The sequence below is a fragment of the Esox lucius genome, chromosome 2 (genome assembly GCF_011004845.1).
Source record: "Esox lucius isolate fEsoLuc1 chromosome 2, fEsoLuc1.pri, whole genome shotgun sequence".
NCBI classification, from domain to species: Eukaryota; Metazoa; Chordata; class Actinopteri; order Esociformes; family Esocidae; genus Esox; species Esox lucius.
The window spans coordinates 35,866,864-35,880,986 of record NC_047570.1 but is presented as its reverse complement, the minus strand read 5'-3'; the positions used below and the strand labels follow the sequence as shown (position 1 = coordinate 35,880,986).

The window sequence follows — 14,123 nt, the reverse complement described above, 5'->3', positions numbered from 1 at the left end:
ATGGAAGGTAAAAAAAAATTAACTTAAATAAATAGTAATAAATAAATGAATAAAAATTATTATAAACATTATTATTAATTCAGTACTTCAATAACATACTATATTGGTAGTCTTTCATCTCTTGGTCCTTAGTACTGATGTCGGCCTTCAATTTTTCCTAAAAAAAAACAACAACAAGAGAGAGACACACGAAGACAGAGAAACAGACCAAGACACAGAGACACAGAGAGAGAAACAGACCGAGAGGAAGACAGAGAGACAGACAGATCGAGAAAAAGAGAGACAGAGTGAAACAGAAAAAAAAAGAGAGAAGATTGTGAGAACAGGATGAAAATTAAAGACATGACAAATTGTAATTGAGGGAAGTAGCAACAGCAGTATAAAACAACAGTCAGACATTTTAGAAGCCATCCCAAGTTCTTTCAATGGTCTCGTTTCTCACAGCTCTGTCACACCGAGAGCACAGACTCCAGAACCATGACATTTTCCTTTTCCACCCTGACCTAAATTCCACATCACGCGTCCCTGGTATGCTCTAGGTGCGTCAGCCATCTATTTCTCTTGTGGACCCAGTGTGTTTGTCCAAAGCCTAATAGCTGGTAAGACAACATTGCATAAGCGCAGACTCCACAATTAGCCATGAACACACACAAAGACCCACACACACGTGCACACAAAGAGGGGGCGTTAGTGAATCAGTGTTGTGACGCAGGAGGACACCCAGAACCTGGTCCTAAATCAGCCTTTTAATAAAAGATGGGCAGAACGTCCACAGATAAGCGGACATCTGCAGGCAAGGGCTGTCAAGATTAGAAACGCAGCCGTGATTCATTCACTGCGTCTGGATTGGACCCGTGGGGGCGTCAACCCACGGATCACGTACAGAACCACCGGGTCCGCTTCAACTCACAGGGGCTGTTTGAATACGAACATGCAACAGCTGGCAAGGCTGACCAGTGTTTCCAGTCTGGTTGGGTCCAGTTCACCTTCACGGGGGACACCTTGTCAAGGCTGGGGGGGGGGGGGGGTGTCCCTTCATAATTATTTGTCTCATAGAGGCACATGGATAGACAAGTGTGTTACAGGAGCTATGGCCACAATGTCCTTACTGGACCTCTCCAAGCGCAGGACCGATCCGACTGTCTGTGTGTGCGTGCACGTGTGGGGGGTGGGTGTTCTTCCAATATCCTGGGCAGACTGAGCAAGGAACTACAACTCCCAAGTCCCAGTACTGCCGTTGTGTATAACTTCGACATCGTTATGAACAGAAGAGAGGTACAACTGAAAGTGTCCTTTCTGGGAGAACGTGAGCACATTAATAAATGACAACAATGCTTCTCCTCCAATTCATCCTTATCCACTTTGTTAGGTCTCCTAACCAATGTCTACGCGGCCGGGCAAGTTCTCCTAGCCACATTGTGCCAGAGGGTGAACAGCACCTAGTCCTCACCTGGCCTTAGCTACCGCTGGCTACATCACACCCACCCGACTGTGACGGCAGAATGGACTCTGTTTTATGGTGCTGTTTATGATAGGCAGGCAGGAAGGGAGGGAAATTACATGCAAACGTTTAGGCTGTAATCAGGAGATGAAAGAAGCGTATGAGAAGATACGAGGAGGAGGGACGAGGGAGTTTAATAGCTTAGTGCTCAGTGTTGATACGTTGCAAAATGCAGGCTATCATGCTATAAGAAGGCTTTAGGCATTATTCAATGGGCAAACATGTAGACCGGAGTCTTATACAGGTTTATACAATTGTATGAGAGAAGGACATTGCCCTGGCATCAGGTGGAAGCAGGTACCACCATTAGGCTTCCAGGACGTCAGAGCTCTAAATGGGCTAGCTGGTACCTGAACTAGCGTATGGGTGGGATGGCTTTAGAGACCGAGAAGTGTTGGGGCTGGGATATGTAGTTTAAATCAGTTCTCGTTGCTGCGGGGTACACAAGTGGGAGGGCCTTCAGTGGATGCAAACCTGAGAAGCCAAGCTGAGTTCACGGTGGTACGGGTTGGAACAGGGAAACTATAAGAGGTGGTGTTCAGGATGTGTCCTGCAGAGGCCCAGCTAACAGTTCCAGTAGTCCAGACAGGATATGACCAGAGCTGGGAAATTACTGAATTAGTGTTTGTGTGAAAGAGTACATTTCTCTGGCTGATCACTTTTCGGGAAAACCCGTCGGGACAGTAATCCAACCGGGTCAACAGGAATAACGCTCTAACCAATGCAGGTTACCATTTTCTAGACAGACCCAAACATACCTCAGAATATGTAGAACAGTTTTGTAGACCAATAAAAACATGCTCCTCCCAATGCAAATGATCTTGTGTATCAGTAGACATCCGTTTTACGGACAGCGGCGTTGTCTGGCATAGAGCCTAAAGAGATATATCTTTATTCAGTTTCCCAAAACACCCAAGTGTCAGGCAGAGATTACATTTGTATAGACCCATAGCAAGCATGCAAAAGACTTTACAGAGACAGATGCTTTCCTGACCTCCGTCTAACGACCTCTGCAACAACACCCGCCGGCCAGCCAAGCCAGACTGCACACACGGGAAGTTGGGTTAAATCTTAAAAAGCTACTTCTGGATATTTCTATGTATTTTCTCATAGCTGATTAATCACTATTTTCTCAAAGCCTCCATTGCCGAAGCTGTGGCAGGGAGCTGTGGTCTAAAGGTCTTAGGTGCATCAAGGGGCGGTAACCCTTGAACACCCTGGTGGAGACCGGTGGTCAGGGAAGCCGTCCGAGGCCTTCCGGAGACGGTTGCAGTGTACCGACAGACCCGAAGGGCTGCGACCTCTGCTGTGAAGGAGGCAAAACAGCAGGTTTGGGAGGAATTTGGGGAAGCCATGGAGAAGGACTTTCGGTCGGCACCAAGGTGTTTCTGGAAAACCGTCCGCCACCTCAGGAGGGGAAAACGGGGAACTATCCAAGCTGTGTACAGTAAGGATGGGACACTGTTGACCTCAACTGAGGAGGTAATTGGGCGATGGAAGGAACACTTTGAGGAACTCCTAAATCCCATTAAAACACCCTCTTATAGTGGAGGCAGAGCTGGAGGCTGATGGGGAAGCATCGTCAATCTCCATGGCAGAAGTCACTGAGGTAGTCAAACAACTCCACAGTGGCAAAGCTCCGGGGATTGACGAGATCCGTCCAGAAATGTTGAAAGCTTTGGGTGTGGAGGGGATGTCTTGGATGACACGCCTCTTCAACATTGCGTGGGAGTCGGGGAAAGTGTCTAAGGAATGACGGACCGGGGTGGTGGTTCCCCTGTTCAAAAAGGGGGAACAGAGGGTGTGTGCCAATTACAGGGGTATCACACATCTCAGCCTCCCTTGGAAAGTCTACTCAAAGGTACTGGAAAGGAGGGTTCGGCAGACAGTCGAACCTCAGATTGAAGAGGAACAATGCGGATTCCGTCCTGGTTGCAGAACAACCGACCAGCTCTTTACTCTTGCAAGGATCCTGGAGGGGGCCTGGGAATATGCCCATCCTGTCTACATGTGTTTTGTGGATCTGGAGAAGGCGTATGAACGGGTCCCCCGGGAGATACTGTGGGAGGTGCTGCGGGAGTATGGGGCGAGGAGGTCCCTTCTGAGGGCTATCCAATCCCTGAACGTCCAAAGTGAGAGCTGTGTTCGGGTTCTCAGTAGTAAGTCGGACTCGTTCCAGGTGGGGGTTGGCCTCCACCAGGGCTGCGCTTTGTCACCAATCCTGTTTGTAACTTTTATGGACAGGATATCGAGGCGTTGTCAGGGTGGGGAGGGGTTGCAGTTCAGTGGGCTGGGGATCTCATCGCTGCTTTTTGCAGATGATGTGGTCCTGATGGCATCATCGGTCTGTGACTTTCAGCACTCACTGGACCGGTTCGCAGCCGAGTGCGAAGCGGTTGGGATGAGGATTAGCACCTCTAAATCTGAGGCCATGGTTCTCAGCAGGAAACCGATGGAGTGCCTCCTCCGGGTAGGGAATGAGGCGTTACCCCAAGTAAAGGAGTTCAAGTATCTCGGGGTCTTGTTCGCAAGTGAGGGGACAATGGAGCGGGAGATTGGCCAGAGAATCGGAGCAGCGGGGGCGGTATTGCATTCGCTTTACTGCACCGTTGGGACGAAAAGAGAGCTGAGCCGGAAGGCAAAGTGCTCGATATACCGGTCAAATTTTTTTCCTACCCTCATCTATGCTCATTAAGGCTTAGGGATAGAGTGAGAAGCTCAGCCATCCGTGAGGAACTCAGAGTAGAGCCGCTGCTCCTTTGCATCGAAAGGAGCCAGTTGAGGTGGTTTGGGCCTCTGGTAAAGGATGCCCCCAGGACGTCTCCCTAGGGAGGTGTTCCAGGCACGTCCAGCTGGGAGGAGACCTCGGGGTAGGCCCAGGACTAGGTGTAGAGATTATATTTCGACATTCGCCTGGGAACGCCTTGGGATCCCCCAGTCAGAGCTGGCAAATGTGGCTCGGGAAAGGGAAGTTTGGGGTCCCCTGCTGGAGCTGCTGCCCCCGCGACCCGATACCGGATAAGCGGATGAAGATGGGATGATTAACCACTGATGTGCAGCGTTCTCTAGCACAGCTCTGATCAGGGTTACGAGACACCGACCAGCATCTGTCCACTTCGACAGACACACAGACAGACACAGACACACAGACAAAGACACACACACAGTCTTATTACCACGAGGTGACAGACTGCCGGCCCTAAAACAACTCCACGTCACAGCCCCTGACAACTGCACCGAGAGCAGAGATACAGGAGACCCAAATAGTATTTCCTACACTGTTCACCCACAGGGCTCCGTTCAAAGAAGTGAACTACATAGGGAGCTGGGAGAAGGGTGCCAGTTGGAAGACATGTAGCAGTGACAACCTACCGACGCCGTGTTCATGTCTTAAGATGTTTGTGAACGTCAGTGTCAGACCGATAAGAAAGGCATGAATCGTTTAATAAAGATGGCTACGTTTAGCAAAGCCAAAATGTATTTATGAACGTGATGTCTACAGCAGTGTGTCAGCGTTGAGCCGATGCTCGTGTCCGTTTGAACTGGCTATGGCTAGTGAAGGCCGAACGGGCCTTTGTTAGCGTTCTTCCAGCAGCAGGATATTATGCCGGCAGCACTCACATTTTCCTTTTCAAAATACAAACCATCATTGAAATGTACAAGGCAATATAGTTAATTTAGTGTGTACAACATTGGAAAAGACATTAAACAAAATGTACCGACTAGATTGTTAACTATATTGCCTTATATAGTTCAATGATGGCTTTTGTTTTTTTTTAAGAAAATCTGAGGAAGCGCTGCTAGAATAATATCCTGCTGCTAGAAGAACGCTAATGAAGCCCCAAATGTCCATCACTAGCTACGGCCATCTAGTCAGACATTTCATCAGGGATTACACATGAATTAGTAGACCCGATCAGAGAATTAGAGATGCGAAAGCTGTAGAGGACAGTGAAAAATTATGGAACTTTATGGAAGATATACAACCAAAATGTTTTGTTGAAAATCATATCCAGGATGAAAACCACAGAATAGTTCAACTTCAATATATCAGAAGATTTTTGGTATACCCAGCTGGAAATCAATCAATCAATCAAATTTATTTATAAAGCCCTTTTTACAACAGCAGTTGTCACAAAGTGCTTTACAGAGACACCCGGCCTTAAACCCCAAGGAGCAAACAACAGTAGTGTTGAATTTCAGTGGCTAGGAAAAACTCCCGAAGGTCAAATTTTAGGAAGAAACCTAGAGAGGACCCAGGCTCAGAGGGGTGACCAGTCCTCTTCTGGCTGTGCCGAATCCTACAGATAAAACCCCACAGCTAACCTAGAAGTTAACTTTGTATATTTATACTGACTTCCAGACTTTTTGTCTAGGTAGATACAGTGGTATTCAAAATCAAACCATGTGGGTTCATGTGAACAGCGAATGTAAACACAAACTCCTTTCCACATAATATCAGCGAGCCACGTCACCAACACCACGTCAGGCTTATTCAACATGTTGAAGGGTGCGCGTACGCATGCACACACACACACACACACACACACCCGAACAATGCTTCTCAGCACTAATCAGCTGAGAGAACAACCCTCTTTCGTTTTTCCATATACAGAGTTATTACATTTGTGGGAACCTCAAAAAACAATGTCTCTTCAAAATCCTATTTCTCAAACACATATTCTAACCATAACTACAATTGTAACTGAAAACAGCTCTCATTTCCAAAACAACAACAAGTTGTTGTAATCTTCTGCTTCGCCCTGTGCAACAATGAATTAGGAACTCGTACAGAACACCATATTTAGTCATAATTAGGCCAAACCCAGGATAAGTTGTTCTCTTGCGCACGCACACGCACGCACGCACACGCACGCACCCTAAACAACGGCCACACCTCATGTCAACCAGACAAAGAGACATCTTTGTCTGCCCACAACACAGAACTACATGTTTCACAAACATTACAGAGATCCATTTTCCAGACCCAGATTAGCATAACATTTAGCATAAGCTAGGGACCAAAAAGCACACCCACCAGAGAACCACTTTACCACAACTACTTATCAAGACTCGAGAGCAAGCCAAGCCCTGTGTTGCAAGCATGACGCAAGCGCTACGAAAGATTAGCTTTTGAATAGACATTGTGGCATGTTGTAGCGCAACATTTCCGCACATGTCCTGTCCACAAGATATCCTGTAAAGGGTTTTCAGTCTATAAGGCAGGAAACACGTGGTCACCTGGGCTGAAAAACATTCAAATACTTGGAGCATTTAATTTATCACACCATGTAAGTCGGCAGGGATTTGCACAATTACTTAAACTTTCCAGTTGGTTCCCTTGCAACAGGCATTCTCAGAAAAGCATGAATTATCTAAGGGCAATGATTCAGCCAGCCGTCCAAACCATGTCTGTAACATGTGTCTTGTAACAGGTGACAGGGAATCATTACATCAGATGGATCGGAGAGAAGGGGGAGGAGGAGGAGGAGGAGGAGAGGGAGGAGGAGAGAAGAGGAAGTTGATGAGAGAGAAGGGAGAAAGAATGGTTGAGGAGAGGAGAGGGGAGGGGAGGTGGGCCACTACTCACTCAGCCATACTTCCACAGCAGCACAATGAACAGCTCTTAGCACAGAATATCCTAGATATGTTAGAGGCCTTGTCCCATTAGAGAATCCTACATACATTAGAGGCCTTGTTCCATTAGAAAATCCTAGATACATTAGAGGCCTTGTCCCATTAGAGAATCCTAGATACATTAGAGGCCTGGTCCCAACAGAATATTCTAGACATGTTAGAGGCCTTGTTCCAACAGTATATTCTAGACATGTTAGAGGCCTTGTTCCAACAGTATATTCTAGACATGTTAGAGGCCTTGTTCCAACAGAATATTCTAGACATGTTAGAGGCCTTGTCCCGTTGTTATGGGCATTGTGAAAGTTTCAAGAGGAGAAAACGGCATACACACTGTGAAACAGCATATTTCGCTGGTGCAGTGGTGTTTCCTCTTGATAACTAGATTGGTTGTCGTAACTAAACAGGGCTTTACTGTCCGTTGCATCTACTCCTTCATCAGGTTGAACTGTAGGACGACGCAAATATCTATGTAGGCCCAATAAATGTACAGACCCAGAGTAGGCTACGGAGACTCACTCCATGTGACCAGTCTACCTGTATACTATACGTCCCTGTTTTGAATGTACGACTGTGTGTGCGGTTGTGCGTTAGTATGCCGACTAATTTCTTTTGAAATTGATTGAGAATTATATCCTGCCACATGAGGTACTGAACAAAGGGTTGAGTGAATGATTACTGGTGTGAAGACTGAAACGTTTCTTACCACTATCTCCTGCCAGGATCCTCTGTAGAAGATTGGACTGTTGACGTTCCAGTAGGCACACAAACATTCTAGACGGCCCAGCTGGGAACAGAGATGGGTGTCGTTACACGGACCAATGAACAACACCAACAATGCAATCAAGAACATACACGGTCCAATCAACATCAATGATGCAATCAACATACACGGTCCAAACAACAATATACACCTTCCAATCAACAACATCAACGATACAATCAATAACATATGCCTTCCAATCAACAACATCAACGATACAATCAATAATAGACACGGTCCAATTAACAACATTGACGATACAATATACAACATACACCTTCCAATCAACAACATCAATGACACAATATACAACATACACCTTCCAATCAACAACATCAATGACACAATATACAACATACACCTTCCAATCAACAACATCAATGACACAATATACAACATACACCTTCCAATCAACAACATCAATGACACAATATACAACATACACCTTCCAATCAACAACATCAATGACACAATATACAACATACACCTTCCAATCAACAACATCAATGACACAATATACAACATACACCTTCCAATCAACAACATCAATGACACAATATACAACATACACCTTCCAATCAACAACATCAATGACACAATATACAACATACACCTTCCAATCAACAACATCAATGACACAATATACAACATACACCTTCCAATCAACAACATCAATGACACAATATACAACATACACCTTCCAATCAACAACATCAATGACACACTAAACAACAGACACGGTTCAATTTACAACGTCAACGACAGAATGAACAATATATACGGTCCAATCAATAACATGAAAATACAATATACAAGATAGTTCAATTAACAAAGTCAACATCACAATAAACAAAATAAAAAACAGTATGTGCATATTAGTAAAGAGCAAATGTTGACACAGATCAACAAGGTTCAAAACCAGAGTATGACCAGTCCTTTAGCGGTTACCTTGTAGATGATTTTGGCGGCCTCATTCAATATACACGTCTTCCAGTTCTCATCTGTTGTCTACAACCAGAGGAATTAAATAGCATGAAATTATAGAAATGATATGAAGACATAAAATACTTTGCCAATCTGCCTGTGTGTGTCCTAACCTGCAGACTCAGCTCGGCCAGGGTCACTCCCATGGACAGAGGTCGCTGGGGGTCAGATATCTGGGACGGAAATGCAAACCACATACCCAATCACATAACCTCCCAGCATGCACTGGGAGACAGGAAGTACTATCACTGCTGACTAAAATAATCTAATTTAAGGGTTTTAGTTAGTCTTCAAAATGTCCCTTCCCTCATTCCAAAAGTTGAAAGCAATATGGGGCAGGCTTTTCCAATCCTGGGTCAAAGAAATAAAGTTTTACAAAGAAATTCATGAATAAGCCCTAGTAGGAAAGCAGAAAAGGAGGTGAGAAAAGATGACAAGATTTAAAGGTGAGGAAAGGAGACAAGCAGAACAGGCAAAGAGAGAAAATGAAGCGAGAGGGCAGAGAGAGGAGTATTGAGACACGTACATCATCCTCATATCTGAGATGGATGCTGGTAACCTTGACTTGCAGGTTTTTGATGACTTGCGTGGCCAACTTCTCAGCAAATGTGTCCTTCTTCTCTTCTTGCTGGGGCTTTTCTGAAATGAAAAAACACTCAGGTGTCTACTAGTTGGAATCCAAAGCAATACATTTATTTTGGTAAAAACTACTAGTCACAATCACATTGACTATCACCTGGACCACAGATACATCACATACAATCATGGTTACCCACGCAGACACACAATCACACACACACAAACAAAACTGTACCTACCTTGTTTGTTTTCATGACGTTTTAAAGACTTCAAACTCTTAAAGCCTTTTTTGTGTTTTTTACTCTTAATTCCTTAATGATTAACGCAGCATTAAAAGACAAACAACTGTCAGTTTCTACGCAGGGGAACAGTGACATCACAGCCTAGTGGGACAGCATGCATAGAAAGTTCATAGAAAGGAACAAGCCCACAGCAAGACAGAGCCCCTATAAGCCATTATTTCAATATAACAACACAACATTATTAAAGGTCTGCGCCGGGATTATTTTACAGGAATGTATGGATTATTCTACAACATGTATTTATTTACACGTAAATTACATGAAGATTCATAAGGCTTCTTGGGAGTCTTTAACCGTCTAAGTCACTGTACGGACATAGACTACGGTCATCTGTCCTCTTCCATCCCCTGTTCCTGCAGTATTAAACACTTCATTCTGTATGGCCACCCTGTGTTTGGAGTATTAGTCAGACGTTTGCACACATCAGTCCTCACATCCTGGAGTGACGCAGAACAGTGGTTCTCAACTGGTTTGGCCCAGGGGCCCAAGCCGAATCAGGCTGTCAAAGTCGTGACCTAGTATAACCAAAGCAATTCAAGTTTTCGCTGAAACGCTGAAAACTACCATAGTAGACACAGCACAGGAAAGGAGTCAAATGTAAATTGAAAGTCTAAAATACTGTGATGAAAAAAACTGTATACATGATTATACATGATATAACAATTTCTACAAACGTTTTACCTGGTTATTTAAATTCAGACTTTCTGAAGTTTTTCATGTATGGAGTATTTTATGGTTGTATATATATTTTTTATTTACTTGGATAATGTATTAACGAGAGGGCGTGTGTAATGTTTTGGCTACAGCGTCTGAGTAACACGACCTTGTGGACACGAGAGGTAGGACCCATGGTCCGTAGCTAACACCTTACGCCTGGCTAGTACAGTACAGAACCTACCGCGTGGCGGGTCCTTGTACACAACACTCTCCAGATTAAACACCAGCTCTCCCGTCTGAGAGTCTGGGGGAGCAGCATTAAGGTAAACAGCAGAGAGAGCAGCAGTCAGGTAAACAGCAGAGAGAACAGCAATCAGGTAAACAGCAGAGAGAACAGCAGTCAGGTAAACAGCAGAGAGAGCAGCAGTCAGGTAAACAGCAGAGAGAGCAGCAGTCAGGTAAACAGCAGAGAGAACAGCAGTCAGGTAAACAGCAGAGAGAACAGCAGTCAGGTAAACAGCAGAGAGAACAGCAGTCAGGTAAACAGCAGAGAGAACAGCAATCAGGTAAACAGCAGAGAGAACAGCAGTCAGGTAAACAGCAGAGAGAACAGCAGTCAGGTTAACAGCAGAGAGAAGCAGCAGTCAGGTAAACAGCAGAGAGAACAGCAGTCAGGTTAACAGCAGAGAGAGCAGCAGTCAGGTAAACAGCAGAGAGAACAGCAGTCAGGTAAACAGCAGAGAGAACAGCAGTCAGGTAAACAGCAGAGAGAGCAGCAGTCAGGTAAACAGCAGAGAGAACAGCAGTCAGGTTAACAGCAGAGAGAACAGCAGTCAGGAAAACAGCAGAGAGAACAGCAGTCAGGAAAACAGCAGAGAGAACAGCAGTCAGGAAAACAGCAGAGAGAGCAGCAGTCAGGTAAACAGCAGAGAGAGCAGCAGTCAGGTAAACAGCAGAGAGAGCAGCAGTCAGGTAAACAGCAGAGAGAACAGCAGTCAGGTAAACAGCAGAGAGAGCAGCAGTCAGGTAAACAGCAGAGAGAACAGCAGTCAGGTTAACAGCAGAGAGAACAGCAGTCAGGAAAACAGCAGAGAGAACAGCAGTCAGGAAAACAGCAGAGAGAGCAGCAGTCAGGTAAACAGCAGAGAGAGCAGCAGTCAGGTAAACAGCAGAGAGAGCAGCAGTCAGGTAAACAGCAGAGAGAGCAGCAGTCAGGTAAACAGCAGAGAGAACAGCAATCAGGTAAACAGCAGAGAGAGCAGCAATCAGGTAAACAGCAGAGAAAGCAGCAATCAGGTAAACAGCAGAGAGAACAGAAGTCAGGTTAACAGCAGAGAGAACAGCCGTCAGGTTACCTTCATTTCAATAGACACTGAATGTTCACCAAATGGAACAGAATGTACAGCAAATTGAAACCGAATGGGCACCAAATGGACAATGAATGAAAACATAATAGACCATTTAAGGACTGAAATTAATGAAGGTTACCACAATGATCCCAAAGCCCTTCATTTTTCATGTTATGGTTTTTGTACTCATTAAAGTAAAACATTTAACAACCTAAAATTGTTGTACATCTCACTATAATATTTCCCATCATGCTCTACTGCAGAGTGATTTTCAGAATATTTAGATTTATTAATGTATGTGTTTTTCATGAACATTGATTTGTTAATTGAATAAATCAAATAAAACAAACCATTTTCTAAAACCATCAGGTTTTCTAAACCAACTAAATAAAAAGATAGAAGTCGGATTCTTGCACCCATTACTGAGATGGTTGTTTCAATGTTGATGAGGAAATGTCAGCAGACAACATCCTGCCTGCCGGTAGCAGCAAATAAAATAATTACACTTGGATATCCTGGCTGGGATCCAATAGGAATTTAGCTACAAATAAGCAAACATAATGAGAGGCTGAATGATGTGCATTGTATTGTTGTAAAAAAAAATTACATGTTAAATGCTAATGAAGCTGGTGGAAGGAAGACCCCATTAGAAGATAAAATGGTTCTCAGTAGAAACACAAAGGTTTCTATGAAGTACCCGTTCCAAGGGGTTCTGCCTACAGTAGCAACAAATAAGGATTTCCAGAATCTATGGCTCTACTTTTTCTGAGCGTTTATGTAGCCTGATGCACCGAAATGTGAGGTCATTTTCACACTTGAGCCACAACAGAGATCAATGAATGCTTGTTCAGTGCCAAATCCTAAAGACTTGCATGGAATAGGTAGAGTAGTTTGCTAGGTAACACAGTTACCATGTTGGGTAACCAGTTAATCACCATCTACATGCAATAATGATGGCCTGAGATGTGTCCTTTGCACATTTGAAATATAGCAGCATACAGATGGGATTGAAAAAGGCTCAAGCAACAACAGCCTCTTTATGACTTTGTGACTGAAAGTGAATCACCACCACAGCGATTTCAAAACCTGAGTGGAACTGGAGCCTGAATAACTCAGATCAAGAGGAAAAACACAAATGTGGTCGTCATGGTGATTAAAACCAACAACGAAAGGTCAAGAGACAAAATCGGGTGAACGAAATGGAGAGAGACAGTGAGAGAGAAAACGAGAGATGAGGAAGAGGAGGGAGACAAATGGGCACACAATTCGTAGGCAGTTTCTTTGTTTATGTTGTTGCTATGTTACCAGGAATATCAATATTGCACAGAAACACAGCCAGAGTCGTCTGTTACTCAGCTGGTATACAGTAAGGCGCTGGTCACGCCGGAATAAAATGAAATCTGGCTAAGCACGTCATGAGAGAAACACAGGAGAACAAAAGAGAGTGAAGCGCCATGAGGTGGTGTCAGTGTGATCATAGTCAGACAGGACACAAAGGCGTTCTCGTTAAGTCCAGCGGTCCTACCCACTCACCTCTTCGCGCGGCCATCTGCAACGCCTCCTCAATACGCTGCAGCTCCTTTTGCTTGGCCTCCTGCTGGTAACGCTCCTCCTTCGCTGCATCATACTTTATTGCTTTGAGACAAGTATGCAGAGAGTCAGAAACAGAGAATTGGTGATGGCATTTCAACAACCTGACATTTTGTTGAGGCTCTGGGTTGTGGAAATCCCCATGGAACAATTATATTACCACAAAGAAACTAAATATCCTACTTAAATTCAAATACTGCTAATTAGGTTCTTTTTGTGTACGTAGCAGATGCCAAAAAAGATTTAAAAGGTGGTCAGAGTAAAATTTATTAAAAAAAATACACCTTGAAATTATAATTAGCTATATCTGTTAGCATTGGCAGATCTGAGCATTGTTAAATGTGATTTATTCATGTATGAACAGTAGAGCAGGAACCAAGTTCCCACTTTACACCCCTGCTAACTTCCTCTACCTCTCAAACTGCCTACCTCGCCCACCCCATCATTCCCAAACCAAATGAAGTATGTGCTTCTGCCCTCAACATGTGTTGGCAGAAGCATTACAACAAGCAACATTTTGCTCTCGTAACAAAACAAATCTTTTTGACATACAGTAGGCTATGAGGAATGGTAACTAGCCGCGAAGTGGGTGAGTGTGTGTCACATCTGCTACAGGAGCTGTACGAGGCTAACCTCACATGCACACGCACGCACACGCGTTGTATTAATTAACAGAACATTGATGTTCGGTACAGGAAAGACAAGGTCAACCCAGCACTTTAGGGTCCCTACTGTAGACAACTATTCTCAGGACCAGATACCAA

General features: G+C 44.4%; 1 protein-coding gene across 5 annotated transcripts in view; it reads right to left on the bottom strand.

The window, feature by feature from the left end:
* The window catches only part of vps13c (vacuolar protein sorting 13 homolog C), a 94,709-nt gene that overhangs the window by 63,107 nt on the left and 17,479 nt on the right, over positions 1–14,123 (bottom strand). For 3 of the 5 annotated variants that reach the window (XM_020053651.3, XM_020053654.3, XM_029113482.2), the window contains 6 exons: positions 13,303–13,404; positions 9,409–9,521; positions 8,996–9,055; positions 8,847–8,906; positions 7,842–7,922; positions 100–157 (listed from right to left, as the gene is read on the bottom strand). In XM_020053651.3, the coding sequence (XP_019909210.3) occupies positions 100–157; positions 7,842–7,922; positions 8,847–8,906; positions 8,996–9,055; positions 9,409–9,521; positions 13,303–13,404 (474 nt within the window). Of the gene's footprint in view, positions 1–99; positions 158–7,841; positions 7,923–8,846; positions 8,907–8,995; positions 9,056–9,408; positions 9,522–9,700; positions 9,773–10,661; positions 10,725–13,302; positions 13,405–14,123 lie in introns of all 5 variants that reach the window. The other 2 variants (XM_020053640.3, XM_020053645.3) reach the window with 1 other exon arrangement.